Source organism: Felis catus, chromosome X, assembly GCF_018350175.1.
Source record: "Felis catus isolate Fca126 chromosome X, F.catus_Fca126_mat1.0, whole genome shotgun sequence".
In the NCBI taxonomy this organism is placed as follows: domain Eukaryota; kingdom Metazoa; phylum Chordata; class Mammalia; order Carnivora; family Felidae; genus Felis; species Felis catus.
In genome coordinates, this window is record NC_058386.1 from 97,201,331 (window position 1) to 97,223,069 (window position 21,739).

General features: G+C 48.2%; 2 protein-coding genes across 2 annotated transcripts in view; one reads left to right on the forward strand and one right to left on the reverse strand.

Annotated features, from left to right (window-relative positions):
- The first annotated feature begins 3,751 nt into the window (after positions 1-3,751).
- On the forward strand, positions 3,752-12,464 carry PGRMC1 (progesterone receptor membrane component 1). The gene is made up of 3 exons (XM_023248927.2): positions 3,752-4,174; positions 7,595-7,750; positions 11,097-12,464. Exons 1-3 carry the CDS (start codon positions 3,847-3,849, stop codon positions 11,198-11,200), a joined length of 588 nt encoding a protein of 195 aa, XP_023104695.1. The 5' UTR covers positions 3,752-3,846; the 3' UTR covers positions 11,201-12,464.
- A 3,240-nt stretch (positions 12,465-15,704) lies between these two features.
- The window catches only part of LOC101092340 (A-kinase anchor protein 17B), a 29,362-nt gene continuing 23,327 nt past the window's right edge, over positions 15,705-21,739 (reverse strand). Inside the window, exon 6 of the mRNA XM_023249040.2 lies at positions 15,705-20,330. Within this exon, the coding sequence (XP_023104808.2) occupies positions 18,690-20,330 (1,641 nt within the window). The 3' untranslated portion in view covers positions 15,705-18,689. The remainder of the gene's footprint in view (positions 20,331-21,739) is intronic.

A 21,739-nucleotide genomic window follows, 5' to 3' on the forward strand; every position in this document is an offset into this window, starting at 1 on the left:
TCCCAGCATTCCACTCTGGGTCTTTTTTTGAGCTCAGTTTCTTTTTTTATTTATTTTTATTTTTTTAATGTTTGTTTTTTGAGAGAGAGAGAGAGAGCGAGCACGCGCGAGCACAAGCCAGGAAGGGGCAGAGAGAGAGGGAGAGAGAAATCCCAAGCAGGCTCCACGCTGTCAGCACAGAGACCAACGCAGGGTTCTAACTCACAAACTGCGAGGTCATAACCCGAGCTGACATCAAGAGTCGGACACTTAACTGACGGAACCACCCAGGTGCCCCCCGTTCCTTTTTTTTAGATTCCACATTTTTTCGATATCATGCAGGGTTTGTCTTCCAATGTCTGACATTTCCACCGCTTCCAATAGTGGTTATTGTTGAGGAAAGAGAATCAGGGGTGAAGAGAAGGGCTTTAACTTACATTTTTGTGTCTTTCCATTGTTTGAATTTTATGTCCTTAAGCAAATATGACTTTAAAATATTTCAACAAGTGTTATCTGGGTGGGAGCTAATGACTTACTCTCATTTGTTTTACTTTGTATCTCTCTTCATTAGGAAAAAAAAAACCCCTGATGAACCATTTATTATTTTTAAATTTCCCCAGTTTTGTAAAACAAAATCTGTGTGTGTGTGTGTGTGTGTGTGTGTGTGTGTGTTTCATACGTCTGCAAAAATATAAACCAAACTGCTCATGTGGGGGCCCCATTCAAAGATTGTTTGGGGAGCTGGGAGAGAAAGAATGCATTTCATTTTTTTTCCTATGCACTTCCGTATTGTTTAAGTTTCTTATTATAATGAGCATGTATTACCGTTCTCCTTTTTATTTCACAAAAGTAATAATAAACCTTTTTTTTTTTCTCCTGAGGCTAAAAGTGACATGAACTCATTGCAGAAAAATGTAGAAAACTGCAAAGAAGAAACTAACAACCACAACAGTTAACAGGTTTCCTTTTAGGTATCCTTTCAATGCATTTTTTTTTTTTTTACATAGTTGAGTTTTCATGCTGTATCGTTTTGTATCTTCTTTTTCTGCCTCAAGATTGTAAGTATTTTCCCATGTCATGCATGTCCTAATAATATTGTATGGTTTTGTCACAATTCAAGTGGATTAATTAGCTATTTCTTGAAGTTTAACATTCAGGTTGTTTCTAGTTTTTTCATATTAAAAACGATTTTCTGGGGCGCCTGGGTGGCGCAGTCGGTTAAGCGTCCGACTTCAGCCAGGTCACGATCTCGCGGTCCGTGAGTTCCAGCCCCGCGTCAGGCTCTGGGCTGATGGCTCGGAGCCTGGAGCCTGTTTCCGATTCTGTGTCTCCCTCTCTCTCTGCCCCTCCCCCGTTCATGCTCTGTCTCTCTCTGTCCCCAAAAAAATAAATAAACGTTGAAAAAAAAAATTTTTTAAAACGATTTTCTGGGGCACCTGGCTGGCTCAGTCAGCAGACCACACAACTCTTGATCTTGGGGTCACGAGTTCAAGCCCCACGTTGGGCGTCGAGCTTACATTTTAAAAAATGGTTTTTTGATGAGCATCTTAGTAGTGAAATCTTTGTTTGCATTTCTAAGTGTTTCCTTGGCATGGATTCCTAGAGGTCGAAGTGTGGACCAAAGAGTAGATTTCTAGAAGTGGGATTGATAGAAAGTATTTTTTTTTCTCAACGTTTTTATTTATTTTTGGGACAGAGAGAGACAAAGCATGAACGGGGGAGGGGCAGAGAGAGAGGGAGACACAGAATCGGAAACAGGCTCCAGGCTCCGAGCCATCAGCCCAGAGCCTGACGCAGCCTGACGCGGGGCTCGAACTCACAGACCGCGAGATCGTGACCTGGCTGAAGTCGGACGCTTAACCGACTGCGCCACCCAGGCGCCCCTGATAGAAAGTATTTTTATGAATGACAGAAGATTATATCAATTTCTACTCGAACCCAAACCCACCAGTCAGGAGATCATGACCCGAGGTGAAGTCACACGGTTCACCAACTGAGTCACCCAGGTGCCCTGAGACAAAACATTTTTCATATGCTTATTCACCACTGGTATCCCCCCCTTGGGTGGACGGACTACCTTTTCCATTTTTGCCCATTTCTTGACTATCATCTTATGGATTTTCTTATCAATTAAAACGAGCTCTTCCAAGATATTAACCCTTTCTCTGTCATTGGATGTAAATGAAACTATTTTTTCACAAGCTTGTTGTTTTTGAACAACAAATCTCGGCGGTAGATTTTTAAAACAAAAGATAATTGGAGTCTAACTACAGCCTTGTGCCCTCGGTTTAAGCCTGTTTTCCCTTGATTCAATCAAAGATCTGAAAGGGCCATTTCAGCTAACCCTAAATTTAGGTCTGTGAAAAAAAAAAAAAGTGTGGGCCCGATTTAAGGATTATTCCGCTCATAGGTACTTTTAAGTGATTTAAGAAGATGGGGTAGGGGGCAGGGATGGAAGCAGTTTGTGCCAGAAGTTTTTAGAATTCTCAGGTAAGAAGCCAGTTCTCTCAAATCTCTTGCGTGTTGAGAGGGGGAGTAAATTACGTGCAAGCGAACAGTACTCTTGATGGAAAAGTACTGCTCTGGGCTGCAGATGTGTACCGGGCTTGGTTTTAATTATTTTTCCCCCTTCTCTCTATCCTTTCTTCCGCTCCGCCCCCCCCTAACCCCCGCCCCGGGCTGGTGACAGTAAAGAGGGCAGCCGGGTTAGGATTCTAAAGGGTATAGACAGGCCTTCCCCTGTTAGGCCTGCTCCAGTGCAGCCGGTTGGCCCAGCAATGGCAGGAGGAAATACCTAGGAAAGGAAGGGACCAAACTCAGATCTTTCCAAACTCCCGCTTTCGTCTGGGATACAGCACAGGGAGGTGGCGACTGCCAAGGGTAGCTCGGCAGACTTCAAATAAAAGAACGCTGCCAACAAAGAAACTTTTGGTCATTATTCTGAGCCAAAAAAAAAAAAAAAAAAGCGCGTTAACCACAGAGGGTTGCTTGCTGATGCGCTGGGACTGAGCAAATCTCTGATTGCCGAGAATGAACTCAACGTAAATCCGGCGAGCCGATCCGTCTCCCCAGATATTGGGAGAGTTGTCGGACAGGGGCCCGTGCACCGACTGGAGCTACCCCGGGGGTGTCCACGCCACAGTCTCGGGCGGGGAGGACAGGAGAAGGGTCGTGGAGGAGAGTCAAAGGGGGCTCCCAAAGTGGAAATGGGTAGTCTGGGCCTCCAAGGTGCAAAAGGAGCCGGAGGAGAGAGTTTCCTTCCTGTCCCCCAAGACAGCCCCGCGGCCCCGGGGGGGATGGGCGGGGAAAGGTGAGGCTTCAGAATGCAAGGCGGGGGAGAAGCCTGAAGCAGCAGAAATGGGGCCGTGCGCGGTGCGCATCAGGTGGCGGAGGGGGCCTCCGCCAGAACTCTGCAAAGCCGAGGCTCTCGGAACCGGTCGGGGCGCAAGGAGCAAGCGAGGGTGCGGAGGAGGGCTGCGCGCTGCGTCGCGCTTAGCTAGAGGATGGCGCGACGATGGCGTGAGGCCGGGGCCGGGGCCTCGCAGGTAGGGCCGAGGCGGGGGGGGGGAGGGGGCGGGGGGGGAGCGATCCCGCGGCGCCAGGGTAGGCGGGATCCGGCTGGGGGAGGGGAGCGACGGCCCGGAGGCCAGGTGGGGGGCCCGAGCTGGGCGGGGCGCGGCACCCCGGCGGCCGCGGGGGAGGCGGGGCCGGGAGGCTCCGCCCGCCTAGGCCCCGCCCCGCCCCGCCTCCTCCGCTGGCTAGTCCTTGTCCGCCGATCCGTGCGCGCCACAAGCTCGCAGAGAGGGAGGAGAAAGCAGCCAGTTCCGGAGCCCTCCCTAGCCCGGCCCAACCTTTGCTCCAGAGATCATGGCTGCCGAGGATGTGGCGGCGACAGGCGCCGACCCGAGCGAGCTGGAGGGTGGCGGGCTGCTACACGAGATTTTCACGTCGCCGCTCAACCTGCTGCTGCTCGGCCTCTGCGTCTTCCTGCTGTACAAGATCGTGCGCGGGGACCAGCCGGCGGCCAGCAGCGACAGCGACGACGACGAGCCGCCCCCGCTGCCCCGCCTTAAGCGGCGCGACTTCACCCCTGCCGAGCTGCGGCGCTTCGACGGCGTCCAGGACCCGCGCATACTCATGGCCATCAACGGCAAGGTGTTCGACGTGACCAAAGGCCGCAAGTTCTACGGGCCCGGTAACGGCGGCCGCCCAGGGGACGCGGAGACAAAAGAAGGGGCCCCGGCCCGGGGCTGGGTCCGGGGGAGGCGAGGGGGAGCGAGGCGCCCCTGAGGGGAGGAATGGCGATCGTGGCGGGGCGGCTCCCAGCGGCAGAGGGCAAGGGGCCCTCAAGAAGTGCCGCGGCCGGCGGGGGACGCCGCCAGCGCCGGGATGGGGGTGGAGGGAGAAGGCTGGAGCGCTCAGGCCGGGATGGGGGGGGGGGGCGAGATCGCTAACCGGGAAGGGGGGCACCGCCGAGCGCAGTGTTCGAGGCGCTTCGAGGGCACGGGGTTTGGGGCTTCCTGGAAGGAGGGGCGGTGTCGGGCTGGAGAAGGGAAACGAGGGTGTCTCGAGGGAAGCCGGGGGGGGGGGGAGGGGGGGAGGTCCAGCCTCGGAGAAGATGCGGAGGCCGCTGCCGCCGGGAGTGGCCGTGGTGTAACGTGAAGGTGCGGGAGATGGAGCGCGGAGGTGGGATTAGCAGCAGGTCGAAGCCGCGTGCGCGCTGGCGGGTGATGTGTGTGTGCGTATCCCGTGTCCGTGGCTCGCCAGGCGCGTGTGTGCGTGCGCGCGCGCGCTTGGAATGTGGCATGTGTCAGGTATGTGTGTGGCATGTGTTTGGTATGTGTGTGCGCGCGCTGCGTGTGGCCGACCGAAAAGCTGGGAGGTGAACGCGGAGATTCCGTGGGGCGGGGGGGGGGGGGGGGGGGGATAGGGAGCTGCTCGAGGGCGGAATGAGGCTGAACGTAGCGGACAATGGGAATGTGGCCAGATGAGAAGGTAATAGAGCATTTCAGTCTATAGCGCGAGAGAAAGGACTAGAAGCCAAAAAAAAAAAAAAAAAAAAATTAAAAATGGAGGGAGAGAGAAGTGGGAGGATCCTGGGAAACAAAAGGGGTAGGGCTGTGAGGGCTGCTGGGTGTGGGGATTTCAGGAAAAGCCAACCGGAGGGGAAATGAGGGTGGCTGACTGCTGAGCCATTGGAGGACAGCAGGCCCGAAGGGCCTTAGAGATGAGGCTTTCTAAGCCTGCTGGTGGATCAGAATCACCTGATGCGCTTGAGGAAAAACACCGATTCCCGGCTTAATCACCGCCACCGTGGAGGAGTCTGTCGGAGAGGTCCAGCAATCTGCTTTGTAAGAGGCTTTCCCGGGGGCGCCTTTGAGAAACGGCCGGGTTTGGAAAGTCGTGCCATGTAGAATATTGGGAGAGGAAGGAGGTTTTAGCTCGTTTAATACGGACTCCTAAAAACCGAGAGCTCAGGGAGTGTGTCCACATCGAGAGTACTCTCTCTTGCTCGCGGGTCTGGAGAGAGGGAAGCGGTCTGGAGACGCGCACACATCCCCGTGATCCCCGTCATCTCCACTCCTGCTTTGTTTTACTCGCCCAGTCCAACTAATCAAGATCAGATGTGGGAAAGTTCTTACGGAACTCGTCCCCTTAGCAGTGTTTCCTCGTGGCTGATTTAGAAGACCTACTTTCTGTAGGCCGTGTAGCTGTCAAGATCGTTTGAAAACCACACCTCTATTATCGGCACTGACCCTGACACACCTAGAGGCATTTTCAGTGGACATAATCATGTAAATACCCGTTAGTACTGAGCTGCACCATCAAGTAGTTCAAAGACGTGCACGGGCCATCATCCTATGATTGTAATTTGCAAAGTCATTGGGAGGAATGTAGGCCTGTGCACAGAAACACAACACTGGGAATCAGGCGACCTGAGTTCTAATCCGGGTTGGATTACTGACCGGCTGTGTGACCTGGCACGAAGCATTGTTCTCTCTGGGCCTTAGCTGTCCCTCTGAAAAATGCTGAGGACGGCCCATTGGGAGATCTTCCTAAGTCTCTACCCTGCGCTGTCGTCCTGTGAGCCCATGAATGTGTGATACCATGTGCAAATGATAATCCGTGTTACAAAGGATTCCTAAAAATGATTCATTCCGGTGCCCATTATTCTATGCATGGCACCTTTGTGGGCACTGGGAATACAGCAGGGAGCAAAACAGAAAAAGGGGCTGCTCATGGAGCTTATATTCTAGGGAAGGTACATTCTGGTGAATATATTCCTAATGCTCCCCTTGGGCCATTTTTCAGTATTCAGTGACTATAATCTCTGAAGTAGCAAGGTCCAAACCAGAACAATTGGCCTATTTTCAAGTACTAGATGTTACATGTCCGCTAGAAGTGTGTGTGTGTGTGTGTGTGTGTGTGTGTGTGTGTGTGTATACAGTGTGAAAACTGTGAAACGTGTCATGTGAAAACTGTGTAATGGGTTTGTTGGGTTTTACCTTCTCTAGTGGGAGAGCAAACAACCGGTTTTCTTTAGAACCTTATTTGCGCTCAAAAGCTGGTCATAAATTTTGTCTAATTTGTACACAAATAAATTCCTTGTGGATTGAGCTTTCCAGTGACCAGGGGGCATATTGAAACTTGATCCGGTCTCATACGTGGCCTCGTGGTTACCTACAAACTTTTTAATGTCAGAGTTGCTACCCAATCTACCTTGGGGAAACAGCACATGGTTTAAAGTACACTGGGTTCTTTTCATTTACTTGTGCAATATTTAAATAAGTCTAAACATCCACGTCAAGTACCTACAAAATGATTCACCGCTCCCTTAGACAAAAGTCTATATAATAGCATTCTCATGTCTCATATATTTGTTTGGGATATTGATTCAGTCTTTGTTTTCCATGAAAGTGTGAGGATTTTGAGTCTTCAAGCTCACCAGAGTGACAGAGGTGATCTCTGTGCTATTTCTTCTTTATTGACAGTGTAGATTATGTAACATGAGGAGAGATTTCTGAACCGCTGATACTCTCATAAAATGATTTCTCCTGCAGATACCGCATGTTAATGTTTAATACAGTCTCACAACCAAAGATCGCCATGAGATACTTTGGAGTCGCTAAAACAGATGAGAATACATTTTATAAGGAAATGTTTTCATTTATGCCTTAGTATTTATTACCTTAAGAAACTGTAACTTTCGCTGCTGTAGCCCTGGTGCCTAGAGGAGAGGCAGGCTCTGGGTTCAGTCCTAAAGCCGGATTCTGACCCGTGGGCTCAGTATTATCTTAAACGATTTCCTACCACCGCATCCCGCCCTAGGAGATAAGCATTCATGGCTTTCTTATTAGCTGTCTGAAAATCACAGGAAATGGATGATGATGCATAACATACTGATTTGTGACAGTTTGAGGACAACAGATCCTCCAGTATCCACCATGTAATGACAAAAGCATCAGCGTCACTTAGGGTTTCCAAACGGAATTGGATACTGCAGAAGGGGGCTTTCTTCCGTTGATGGGTAAGGAAGCTATTTCCTGTGTATGAACCACAGAGAAACTGTCCATCTAATAAAGAACTGATCTTTGGTTTGGTTTTGTTTTTTAAGAGGGGCCGTATGGGGTCTTTGCCGGAAGAGACGCATCCCGGGGCCTTGCCACCTTCTGCCTGGATAAGGAAGCCCTGAAGGACGAGTATGACGACCTTTCTGACCTCACTCCCGCCCAGCAGGAGACCCTGAGTGACTGGGACTCTCAGTTCACTTGTAAGCATTTTTTTAAAATTGTGCCTGGATCAAATTTCTACCAGTAATGGGATTCACGGCAGCACAATAGTTACTACTAAGCAGCCTGAAACTGGGGAGCATTTTGATAGGCTCCTGAACGGACGGATCAAGTTCATGGCTTGAAGTGATTGCAGCAGTGCTGAGTCACCTGCCATGATTGCGTCCAGTTTTTAGCTAGTTCCCCATGGAAACTTGGGTTTCTGTTATTTAAGTTTTTGACGGGTTTGCCTAGATTCCACACTAGGAGTTGGTGCTTGGCCTGTCGGGGAAAGGATCATGGCCATGTAGGCTACAGAGAGGGATTTCAGAAGTCCTTACTAGCAAGGCTTGCTATTTAAAAGCAGCCCACATTTCTGTTGAAGAATGGGAGACTTGTGTTCAACAAAACAGCTTCTTTTTGAATCTAACTGAGCCTGACTATAGGCCTCATCTACAAATGATGCTTATAATCTGCCCAGCAACAATGGTGTCTGCATTTTTAAAAAGAAAGGGAAAAGGAGACACTTGTTTCCTGGCTTATGCTATGGGCTGAGGTCTTTGGGGCTGGAGGGTGGGGGGAGGGAGGACGGGGATTAGTTCAAATTTCGGGAATTGAGGAATCAGCTCTTGTCAAACCGAAGTGCTTATCACTTTAGCAACATCTCACTGCTAAGAATTTGACTAACCTTTCCCAGCTTTGAAACAGGATATAAAGACCATGACCATCACTTTCAGATTTTTTATTTATTTTTGGAGCACCTGGGTGGCTCAGTCGGTTAAGCACCTGACTTCAGCTCAGGTCATGATCTCACGGTTCGTGAGTTCGAGCCCCACGTCGGGTTCTGTGCCGACAGCTCGGAGCCTGGAGCCTGCTTCCGATCCTGTGTCTCCCTCTCTCTGCTCCTCACCCACTCACTCTCTCTCTCAAAAATAAAAACATTTAGGGGCGCCTGGGTGGTGCAGTCGGTTAAGCGTCCGACTTCAGCCAGGTCACGATCTCGCGGTCCGGGAGTTCGAGCCCCGCGTCGGGCTCTGGGCTGATGGCTCAGAGCCTGGAGCCTGTTTCCGGTTCTGTGTCTCCCTCTCTCTCTGCCCCTCCCCCGTTCATGCTCTGTCTCTCTCTGTCCCAAAAATAAATAAACGTTGAAAAAAAAAATTTAAAAAAAAAAAAATAAAAACATTTAAAAAAAATTTTTAAGGATTTTTTATTTCTTTTTTATTGCTTTTAACGTTTTGTTTATTTTTGAGAGAGAGCGAGACAGAGGAGGAGCAGAGAGAGGGGGAGACACAGAATCCAAAGCAGGCTCCAGGCTCTGAGCTGTCGGCACAGAGCCCGACGCGGGGCTCGAACTCATGAACCGTGAGATGATGACCCGAGCTGAAGTCAGACGCTCAACCGACAGCCACTCAGGCACCCCCTAAGATGTTTTATTCTAAAATGCAGTTTTCTATTTGCTGTTCTCGATAGCCAGTTAAATATTACTGACTCTTTTGGCTAAATCCAACCTTCTTTTTTTTTTTTTTTTTTTTTGAAAATAATGCTGACTTCAGTGTTAATTATTAGCCAGCTATGGCTCTACCCCTAGATTTTGAATCCCAAGCAGACAAAGTATAGCTTTCAAGTCTAGAGGCAAGTCTTTTTACTTTGAAAACGTGATTCAGCTATTTAACACTATCTAACACAGTCCCTGGTTTTCTTGTATCCTAAGGATGCTTTTGTACACATAGAGAATATTCTTCTGTATGAAACCAGCGAGTTGTAATTTATTACTGACAAAGCTCTATCTTCTAGGGCCTGCCTTCACCAAGGAGGTAAAAACCGTAAAAACTTTCTCCCCCTTCCACTAAGACCCGCCCCAAGTTCTGTTGTGACACCGGAGCTCCACTCAAAACTAGTGTGGGTTCCCCTTAAAGCAGGTTTCTTGGGCGCCACCCGCCTTTTATTTGTTTTATGCAATCCCGGGCACCCTAGGGACCTTTACAACATGTTCAGATAGGGAAGTTCCAGTCTAGTGATTATTTCACACAAAAGCCGGTCTGGCTACCTGGTTAGGCAGGTTGGTTACTACCTGTTCAGAAAGACGAGACCCGGCCCTCTTGGCCTCTGGCATCCATAGGCTTAATCCCTCATGAGCTTGGCCTCAAGAATGCAGCCAGTGGGGCCGTGATCCCTTCTCCTGCCTTTTGCATTCTGGTTTGCACCCTTAAATCTGTTGTCTCCAACATCTCCAGTGCTCTCCTGCCTCCTTAATCACTTGCTTTTAGCGATGCGTAGCTTGTTCCTTGTGCTGGGAAAAACCACCGTCTCCCGCTTTCCCTCCATCCACTAGAGTCCTCGTTCCTCCCCTTCACTGTCACCCGTCTAAGAAGTGCTGGTCCCTGACCACTGCTTTCTTACTCCCAGCGATGCAGTTTCCGTCCCCACAGTCCCACAGAACTTCCCTTCCTGAAGGTTTCCAGGGACCTGCTTCTTGCCAGTATTAACTTCACTCCTCCCGCCCGTGTAGAGCTCCTGTCACGTGCCCCCGCCCCCCGGGGGGGGGGGCCCTCTCCAGAGTCCCCAGCTCCCGTTGGAACTTCATTAACTCGTATTTCCAATTTTGCTTTAAAGTAGCTCGCGTCCTTCCCTTTCCGTTCCCATGGACGTCCCGCTTACTCCTGGCCCTTGTTCCTTCACATACTGATCTGGCCGCCTGGGCTCCCCGCGCTGGGCCTCCTTGCTGTCATCTGCCTGGTCTGCCAAAGCGCTGGTTTCCCATGCCGTTCTTTTGTCGTAAACCCTCAGTGCCCTTCGCCACCTGTAGACGAAGCCCAGACGCTTCGGGCCGGCTGTCCGCCACCTCCATCACGTTCGCCCACACTGCTTAGCCAACCTTCCTCCCGCGCCGTTGACCTCTCAACTCGGTCTCTCTGATGTTCCCCAGATGTGTGCAGCCTCGCCTGCATGCCTCCGTACGCGGCATTTTCATTTTCTGAAATCCCTCTTGCCTCACGTCCTCCTACGCGTCCTCCCAAGCATGTCGTCCTTCGCGAGGCGTTCTGAAACCCTTCCAACTAACTCCTAGCGAGCCCTGCTCTCCCGCTTGTGCACACAAACACGACTCTGCGTCAGCCTCCCCTTGCACACTCCTCGCCCGACACCGCCACCCCTTCCGTGTTTCTTCTGAACAAAACTCTTAATTCCCGGTCACCAAGGGCTGTGGCATAAGACCTTCCTAACAGAGACCTTCAAGAAGCCCGGCACGTCGCCGCATAGACCGTAGGCCTCTAGTGAATGTTTGCAGGTGGGAGGTAGTGGTTCCGGGTAAGGCACGAGAGCGATCATTTGTGTTTTCTTTGCCTCCAGTCAAGTACCATCACGTGGGCAAGCTGCTGAAGGAGGGGGAGGAGCCCACCGTGTACTCCGATGAGGAAGAAGCAAAAGATGAGAGCGCTCGGAAAAATGATTAGAGCGTCCAGTGGAAGCATATCTATTTTTGTATTTTGCAGAATCATTTGTAACATTCCAGTCTGTCTTTAAAACATGGTGATTTCCAATATTTAGAAACGTTTCGAACTTGGCTGTCAGTTTTTGTAATTAACATCACTAGTGACACTGATACACAGTTAACTCCCGTCTCCCAAGTGCATGATGCGTTTGTGTGTCGCAAATCCAGACCGTGAACTGCAGGGCCGTAATACGGACGTTATTACCGTTCCCTTCTCTCTGTAGTCAGTACGGGCCGACTTTCAGTTTGTTTTTCCTGAAAGAGACAGGCAAGACTTGGGTATTCCCTCCCTGCCCAAGCAGGTAAAGATGTTAAGTGTGCAGAGCCCTTCCAGCAACCGAGAACAAAGGATGAACTTGCAGTCCCGACGTTCTCAAGACAGCAAACCCCTCATTTCTCAATTGACTTAGCTGCACGATTTCTGTTTTATCTACCTCTAAAGCAAATCGGCAGTATTCCAAAGCCTCTGGTATTGATTAAAGAAAGCTGTCCATTAAAAAAAAAAAAATTTTTTTTTTTTGAAATCTCAAAGCTGGGCTCAGTTGGGAAAAATACATTCGCTGTGTTTCTAGACCGCCTTACGATTTTTTTTTTTTCTTGTCCTCTGGACACTCAGATGCCCCCGCTAACACAGCGGTACACAGTGAGGCTTGAAATAGGATCTGAACATTCGAAGGGAAGCCTTGGAAGAAATCAGCCGGCTTGCCTGAAAAGCTAACTCTACGAAGAAAACGTAGGGACCCTCTTCCCCATCCCCACGTTCACGGTGGGACGATGGTTATCCGACCCGGTTTGCCGTGAGGGCGGGGGGGGGGGGGGGTTGCGTGCCGAACAGAACACGCGTTTGCTCTCCCGGCAGCCCTCGCGCCCACCTCTGGGGAACGAAGAGAGTACAGGTCGCCGTAGCCACGCGGCTCTCAAAATCCATTCGTTAAGGTAACCGTCATTCTTCTGTCCCGACAAAAGTAGCCGCCACAAGAGGAGTCGGGCCGGGTGTCTAGGTCTCTGATAACGGGGTCTTTTCGGTTAACAATAAACTTAGCTTAAGTAGACTGTACAGTCGTATGAATTCGTAAAAGTATATGAACTAGTGAGGTCTCCAACCCTTGTAACTGTAGTTGAATAGTCCTTGTATTTTCTTGTGAACCGTGTTTAATGGTTTTACCTCAGATCAGAAAACAAAATGAAGTGCTTTGGTCGGTTAATAAAAACGGTCTTACCCAGTATAGCGTGGTGGGTTGTCTTTTTTTTTTAAACCTCGGAAATCAGATTCACTCGTTTTACTTTAGCTTAGTATTCAGTTTCGCTCCTGAGGTTGTATGTGTGTGTGTGTGTGTTCAAAAAGAAACCCGTTAAGGGGCAAGACCTCAGACCCTCACACCACAAACCAAATACCAGCTTATCTTGTGAAGAAGTAGTGAATTGAGGGGCGCCTGGGGGTGGCTCAGTCGGTTAAGCGCCTGATGGGTTCAGGTCATGGTCTTGGGGTTCATGAGTTCAAGGCTCACGTTGGACTCTGCACGGACAGTGCAGAGCCTGCTTGGGATTCTGTCTCCCTCTCTCTCGGCCCCTCCCCGGCTTGCTCTCTTTCTCTCTTTCTCAAATAAAAATAAACTCAGGGGCTCAGTAGGTTAAGCGTCCGACTACGGCTCAGGTCATGATCTCATGGTCTGTGAGTTCGAGCCCCGCGTCGGGCTCTGGGCTGACAGCTCAGAGCCTGGAGCCGGCTTCGGATTCTGTGTGTCTCTCTCTCTGCCCCTCCCCTGCTTGTGCACTCTCTCTCTCCCTCAAAAATAAACATTAAAAATGAACCTAAGAAGACAGTGAATCGAGATTAGCTAAGCTGCCTTAATTCCAACGTACAAATGGACATTTTTTTAAAAAACTAGTGAATTTATTTTTTGTGACTTGTCAAATTCTGCCTCAGAACTTTTCTAAACTCCACGGCAGACCTCTGCCTTCGGGTCCATAGCAAGGTTATTAAGGGGTAACTGCTGATGGCATTCGCAAGTGCCAAGGCACGGTTGGTTGTTTCCGTTTCCAGATACCATCTGACCGGGAGAATATTCAGGAATTCTTTCACGGTAGCTAATTCCCCTCCTAGCAAAAGATCAGATTTGCGTATGCAGTTGGTTGTATAAATACAGCCTATTAATATTAGTGTTTTGCCATTTTGACGTTAAAATTGGCAGAGTTTTCTTACGAGGGATGTACTCCCTGGACGAAAGAGGGCTTGCAGCTTTCTGGTTTTTCTGTTACCAAACATTGCCTATTTCTCTAAGTTTTTATTTATTTCGGGAGTGGGGGCAGAGAGCGGGAGGGAATCCCAAGCAGGCTCCATGCCATCAGCACGGAGTCCGATGCGGGGCTTGAACTCACAAACCAGGAGATCATGGCCTGAGCCAAGATCGAGAGTCAGCTGCTTCATCAACTGAGCCACCCAAGTGCCCCTGTTTCTTTTGTTTTTAAATGAGCTTTTCCCCGCCCCCCGCCCCGCCCCCACTAGGTTTCATGCAACTAATATTCCAGTTGCCTGTTTCGTGCCAAGCACCCTATTACACTGTGTGCTTCTGGGAAGGGGTGGGAGGGAGAAGTTGGGCCACCTTGCAGCCTGAAATCTTTCAGATGCGAAGATTAGGCTGCTCCTTTTTCTAAGCTAAACGGGTGTGTCCGATGCCAAGAGGGAAACATCCAGGGCCCTGTTAAAGTTTCAATCTCAAATAGCCCGATTCCCCACCATTGAGAATGAAATCAACATTGGATTGATTACATGTAAAAGGATATTACTAGAAGGCAGGACTTCAGTCTAGAAACTTCTCAAATCCAGCTGGCATATTCAGAAGCCACATTATGTAAAAGGTGCCATTTAAGATGGGGGCGTGGAGGTTACAGGCACCGGGCCAGTGGGGGAGGTGTGAGGTGAACATCTGCTTGTTCCCCTGCCTTTATCCAGCCCCTGCAGAGGCCCTGCGTTCTCAGGACTAGCGTCCTAAGCATTCTCTCGGTGTTTGCCGCGCCTCCCCATATCTGTGGCTTCTCTACATAACAACGCATTCACAACACGTCGTCGGAGGGCCAAACAGGCTAATCCTAGACCCAGAACAAGCATCCGGACAGCCTTGCTGTTTCAGAGAGAGAGCTTTTTGACCCCCCCCCCCCCAAAAGGGACCCTTTCAGCTGTAAAGTACCCAGATTGTACTAAGGTACAGGCAGCCTTTGTTACGGAACACTTGGAGGCAGCGTGCCGGACGCTTCACGTGAAAATACAGGTGACACCCGAACGGTCAAAGATTGACCAGTGAAGCCCCCGAGACGCCCCCACACCCCCACTTAGTCCCGGCTATTGTAGAACTTGAACACTGCCACCAGGTGCTGAAGGGGTGAGATGAGATGCCATGGAGTCCGTTTTGCTACCTTCGAAGATTATTGATAAAACCTTTGCCGGGGCGCCTGGGGGGCTCAGTCGGCTGAGCGTCCGACTTCAGCTCAGGTCATGATCTCGCAGTCCGTGAGTTCGAGCCCCGCGTCGGGCTCTGTGCTGGCAGCCCGGAGCCTGGAGCCTGCTTCGGATTCTGTGTCTCCCTCTCTCTCTGCCCCTAACCCACTCGCATTCTGTCTCTGTCTCTCTCAAATATAAATAAGCAAAAAAAAACAAACCTTTGCCGAAGGGAGGATAGTCTTAAGTCCAGATACTAATCATTTCACCTTATCCAAACTGAAGATCAAACTGTGATCTTCAGTTGTGTGAGCTCTGACACAGTTCCCAAACATCAGCATCATAAAGGGAAAAATTGCATAGAAGCAAAAAGCCTCTTTTTAAAAATTTATTTATCTTTTCATGTTTATTTTTGAAAGAGACATAGAAACAGAGCAGGAGTAGGGGAGGAGGAAGGGAAGAGAGAGAGGGAGACAGTCTGAAGCAGGCTCCAGGCTCTGAGCTGTCAGCACAGCCCGACTCGGGCCTCGAACCCACAAAACGTGAGATCACGACCTGAACCAAAGTCGGTCACCTAACTGACTGAGCCACCCAGGTGCCCCTGTAATTTTTTTCTTAATATTTATTTTTGAGAGAGACAGAGTGGGAGCAGGGGAGGGGCAGAGAGAGAGGGAGGCACAGAATTCAAAGAAGGTTCCAGGCTCCGAGCTGTCAGAGCTGTCAGCACAGAGCCCGACGCAGGACTCGAACCCAAGAACTGCGAGATCCCAACCTGAGCTGAAGTCGAGTGCTCAACAGACCCCCACATAGGAGCAAGACTAAAACTGGACATGGATAGGGGCGCCCGGCTGGCTCGGTCGGAGGGGTGCACAACTCTTGATCTCGGGGTCATGAGCTGGAGCCCCATGCTGGGTGTAGAGATAACTTAAATAAGTGAATGAAACTTAAAAAACAAAAAACCCAAAAACTGGGCACGTAGATTTTCACAGAAAATGTAGATGATGCACGTGGTAAATGAACAGTCAGTAGGTAGTCACTATGACCATTTTATTTTTAATATATCTGAAAATTAAATATGTATTATTTCTCTAACAATGCAAATGAGGATCGACAACATTAGTGCAAAGCGGCATCCTACAAGTAGAAACTCACCCCGCCCCGGTGAAATTATTAGCGTTTAAGAGTTCACATTCTAAACAGTCTTTGCCACACAAAAAATGCGTTTATTTGGTTCTTACTTTCAAAATTACCAGGTTACATGGCTTTCTACCTGAGAAATTCAAACAAATTGAACAAAAATACATTGACAGGTTTTTAGTTTTCGTAAAGCACTATCAGCACATACAAGGAAAAACATGGAGATGTCTGTCTAAAAAGACAAAATTTAAAGTTCAGGCCCTTACTTACTTAATAAGACATAGAAAAAAGATGTGAGAAAAAACTCTTGCACCACTTAAATAACAGCACAACAAAGAATAACTAAGTAACTAGAACTAATAGAAAGTGATCACAATATTTTCGGTTCTATCTCATTGCTTACTAAGCCACTCACTCCATTGAAAGGTATAGGATAAATTGTTCTCTTCTTCATTTAAGGCCTATGCGCACACACACACACACACACACAAAAGAAGTTTATTTAAATCTAAAACTCATTACTATAAGACATATAAAAATTGAAGGTGGTACAGAAAGTAAACATGAAATCAGTATTTTTACTAACTTCTAGGTCCCAGGATGGTATTTAGCAAACAAACAAAACCAGACAAAAAAATTAGATAGAAGTGACTTAGCACCGGTTCTATTATACCAAAAAAAAAAAAAAAAAAAAAAAAAATTGCACATGCTGTATTCTGCAATTTATTTTTTATGCCTGGTTACTGAGCAGCAAATTGTTTTCATGCCCCAAAATCTCTGCAAAGAAAAATTATCTAGTGACAGCAGAAATGAAGATTTGTTTTCCAAACAACCATAACTGCTTTCCATTACGAACCCATAGTGTTCTTGGTTTCAATGGCATGGAGCATGAAAAAAGAAGGAGGCAGAGGAGGAGAAAAACACCTAGTTACCAAAAGCTGTCTGACAAAATACAAGCTCTTAGCACTTTAAAAGGCTACTCTGGACAACAGTACTTTGAACATTAATAGTCACTGCTAGTCTTCAGAGGAGAAAAGGCACTCACCCCACGAAACGATTTTTCAGATTTGACAAGCCAAACCTAGTTTTAACGGCAGAGTCACTAGGTTGAAAGTGGAACCGAATACAAGAGAACCAACGAACCGTCCGTTGGTTATCATCTCCTTAATGATAAACACAATCCGCTACATTACTTGTAAACTTTTGCACGTACTAGCGTAGCTCTCTTAAATGGGAGGAGGAGAGATCAGTGAAACAACGTGTGGTTCTTACTTCCGGTAACTTAGAAGATCTTGTGGCCCCTTTAGAGATCAGGTTGCTCGAGTGGCTGGCTGGTTATGAGCACGTAACGTGCCTCGTCACTCGGGGCAACCACACCGACTGGCATTCCACCTTGGCTCTACCGGCTGGTACTTTTCCACAGAATATCAAGTTAAGACTGAAATGAATCATGTCACAGGGAGATGTTGCCTTCCACTACTTCTGTGAATGAAAATCACCCTCTCGTCCTGCCAGCCAGTCTGATCTCATTGATGTCTTCAACTGCCGAGTCAGGGATAGCTTGGCTGGGGGTGGGAAAAAAAAGGTCATCTACTGCCCCTGAGGGTCCTAAATCCAATATAAGGCGGAATGAATCAGCCGAGCTTTTAATAGAACATGCACTGCGTTAAGATGTAAGTCTTTATGAATCTATAAAATATCTCAATTTAAAAACATAGTCAAGAAGTCCAAAACCAGTAGGTAAAAAGAGAAACTGCTTATGTTACGAGTTTACAAAGCCTTCACACAGACCATTTTTCCCCAGCTAGAAAACTAGGGCTTTGCCCTCGACTCCTAACTCCATGGCGTTATTGAGGATTGGGGAGGCACTTGTTAACGTGTTATCAAAAGTCAGTTTGGGGATAGTCAGCGGCTTTTTACAAACTGATGTCACCCAACCCTGAGTGAAAGGATTACATAACCTGAAACGAAATACTGCCACGTCCTGTCCTCCCAAAGTGCTGGTATCGGTGCCCCAGGATCTTTCGGCATTTCCTTTTGCAAATCCCACTGGTTCTTTTACTTCCATTCTCTTGCTTCTCTAGGATGGAATGACGTGGGGTTCTTCAAAAAAAAAAACCACACACAAAAACAAAAAAGAAAGAACAAAACAAAACTCTGCAAACGGTCCACCATCCGTTTAAACGTCAAGGGGCAATCCGAGCCCCTTTTAGTTTCGTCTTCCAAATTTTGTTTCTAAAAGGACAACTCTTTGAGTACTATGAACATATTTAAAAGATCAATGTCCCTCTGGTGGGTGGTCACGTAACCTTCCGATGTCGTGAAGGAGTCTCTGGTATGTCCTTGCTGTCATCCCTTCTGTTACCTACAGCCATTTCTGGATAAAAGTCAGGAAAGTTTCGTCGCTGCACGTGGTGTTTCTGACCGAGGCTAAGAAGGTATAAAAAGACCTTATTTCATTCGCTGTTGTCCCTTTTGAAGATAAATGACACTAAATGATGCTGTTAGGACAGCTAAAGAGCCACAGAGGGCCATCTCAACTCCTCTCAACGTTCATTTGCTCCCTCGCTGGTACCCAGTTAAAGTCGCGGCTGAACCGTAGAAATGTCTGTCCTCGGATCAAGAAGTTTTGCGGGCACACTGTTTTACCAACCTTCAGAATCTGGATGTTTTTTATTCCTAAAGTTTGCCAGCACACTGGCAGTCATTTATGCTTTATACTTTGGCAAGAGAAACAAGGTTTTTGCATTTGACCTTGCTCAAGCTTTTAAGTGTCGCTCTCTTGCTCTGTAGTTGCCAACTACATCGCTATATTTGGTTTTAAATTTTCTTCTTGCAATTTGCTGCGAATGAGAGCGTTTTCTGAACTGAAAGAACTTCAAAACATTTGATAATACAGAGGACTAGTGTAGCCGTTTTGTGAATAGCTTCCATAGTCCGCGTGCTCCTGACTGTTACGTCTAATATAATAATTATCAGAATTCAGCCTGAAATCTTTAGAATTCTCATATCTTTTGAACCTTCTCACCTCCTGGTTGTAGTCTGGCCTCCAGGGGGTCGCTCTTCTTCGGGGGAAACCCCTCAGGTAGAAAACATCGGCGCTGTTTGATGATGTTATTGGCACATGAGGAGGCCTATAGTTCACGTTCTGGCCGAATGTGCTATCATCGAACCTCCTCCTCTTTCTTACCATGTCGTCTAACAGATCACTGGGGCTGGATCCACGGTAGTAGCCTTCATCAAACAAATATTTGGGGGCCACTGTTTCCCTGGTTCGGCTGTTGTTCTTCTCACCTCTCATGGAGCCGTTTTCACCTTCAAGCCATGGGCATGTCAACTCATACCTGGACCTCTTGACTGGTTTCCAAAGCTCATGTTTAGAGTAGCGTTCCTCCCCCTCGCGGTTCCACTCTGAACACCAGGTCTGCGGACTTGACCTAACTTCTTGATCGCTAGTGATAATTTCAGCAGCATCAAGAGATCTTTTTTCTGGGGAGTTATCATGTGTAGTCACCGATTTCTCATTGTCTTCTTTCTTTATGCTAAGGATTTCACTGAAGCATTCAGAATCACTACTAATTTCCTCTAAGAAATCGGTCAACTCCATTTCTAAGTCTGCTGACCTGTTGGGTGAGGAATCCTGGCTTTGACTGGTGGATTTGGAAACTCTGACCTCGTAAGCATAAATCTCTTCCGACAGATGGCTCATCGCGTCAGTTGGGGACAAATGACCACCAGCCTCACTGGCTGTGTCCTTGCAATGGTTTGACTCCTTGCGACTTTCTTTGGCATAATCCGCTCTTCCTCTCTTTTGTGGTTTATGCTCAGGACCCTGAGTACAAATCTCTGAGCAGCCATCATCTTTCTGAGCCTGCCGTCTTGTTGCCAGGGTTTGCGCTGGGCTCAGGCTGGTGGAGTGATAGTTCCGTTTTCTCAAAGTGACTCGAAATCCATTTCCCTTAGCATGGACAGCCCTCTGCCACTCACGCGTGCTTTCTGGGCCGCTTGGTTCTAGGCAGATGCGGGCATGGTTTGGAGGTTGATAGCAGTTTAACATGTAATCAATAAACTCATCTGTTTCATAGATCTTCTGTTTCCTGACACGCCCTCGCTCAAACAATCTGAAGGGAACGAATTTATGAGAATCGCCGCGGTCTTCTTTCTCAAGAGGCTGACCTTGGACTGTTGCATTCCACAGAGAACTCTGGTCAGAGACCCAACTATCATTGTATCCATCAGCTAATGATTTTCCAGCTCTCGCTCCTCTAGCTGAAGAGCTTATTTCTTGTCTCCTAAGGTGGTGGGGAGATTGATGTAAGTGAGCCCTATTTATTTTCTTCATTTTTTGTTTTTGTTTATGGTGTAACTTGGCGACCTGATATTTTGGCACGTCTTCTTGATTCTGAAGGTACTGGCTGTGTAGCTCTTCTTTCTTCAGAGTTTCCAGCGCGTTCCCCGGAGTACGGTTCGCTCTGGGGCTTGGATCGTCTACCCCCTGTGGGTTAAACTGGGCGGATTCCTTTAAAGAAAAAGGTTAAACATCTCACATGAAAACTGTAACGGTTTAAACCTTTCAAAGAAAACTGGGCTTTCTGGCATGGTTCTGAAGTGGTTTCTAAGCTGTAAGGTGGATCCAGACTAGGAACAACATCGCACTGAGGAAAGAAGAGGCACGAATGAAGTGTCTCGGGCTAACGCAAACACTAGGTCTGTGCTCGACCGTTTACACGCCTTCAGAGCACACGACCCTTGTCTTTATATGTGCGCAAACTGGCGAGCATTTACTGTTCCGGGCCTTACGCTAGGGGCTGGGGACAGTAAAAGAAGACATGCTCTACAGCCTTCCCAGAAAATCCTAGAACAAGAAGAGACTGATGGGTGCAATGTGTGTCTAAAAGGGAATCGCCTGGCCTAAAACATGAACCGCCTTTCTGTTTTTCATTCCGGCCTCTTCCCGTGGATTGTAGGGGAGGATATCCCTGAGCTGTCCCCTCTCACCTGCTTCATTCAGAAGCAAGATGACAGGTAGAAAACACGACCATGCCAGTGGTTCTGCCTGTGTTGTCTGCTCTGCACAACCAAAGGGCAGGTTAAAGGTGCTGCCCACGGGCCCCACCCCTCGGGGAGAGTGTGCACTGTGCCCTCATTGACGGCTCGCGTCAATCGGGACAGTGCCCACCCGTTACCCGGGATCCAAACCTGAGGACCGCACGCAATCGGTATGTGGTATCAGTGGGGCCAAGAATTAGGCACCACACACGTTTAAAAAGGTAAATTCTTAAAAAGGGGTCGCCCCCAGAGATCAGTAAGGTAAATTTAAAAGATTCAGCTAGCCTTATTAGAAAGTCTATGTGAGAGTTTTCTGATCTTGATTTCACTCGGGTCGGTTGTCCACACTAATGAGAGGCCTCCGATACCGAGGCCATTTACTCTTCGTCTTTAAAAACACTGAAGGGGCGCCTGGGGGGCTCAGTCGGTAAAGCGTCCAAATTCAGCTCAGGTCTGATCTCACCGTCCGTGAGTTTGAGCCCCGCAAGGGGCTCTCTCTTGTCACCGAGGAGCCTGCTTTGGATCCTCTGTCTCCCTCTCTCTCGGCTCCTCCCCTGCTCTCCCTCTCTCTCTCTTGCTCCTTCTCTCTCTCAAAAAAAATAAAATAAAATAAAAACACTGAATATGCATTTTTAAATTAATAATTTGGGAACCTTTCTGACCTTCACTCCAGGATATCTGTGGAGCCTGGTTATCTTTAGGAGGTCAGTAGAGTGGGGCAAAAACCAAAAACAACAACAACAACAACAGCAAAACCCAAAACTCCAAAACGGAAACTCTCCAAACAAAACAATTGCTCTGTGATGTGAGACATTCCTTAGCAAATAGTTTAAGACTAGACTAACATGAACCTGCTACCCTAAGGTCTCTGTTCAAGGT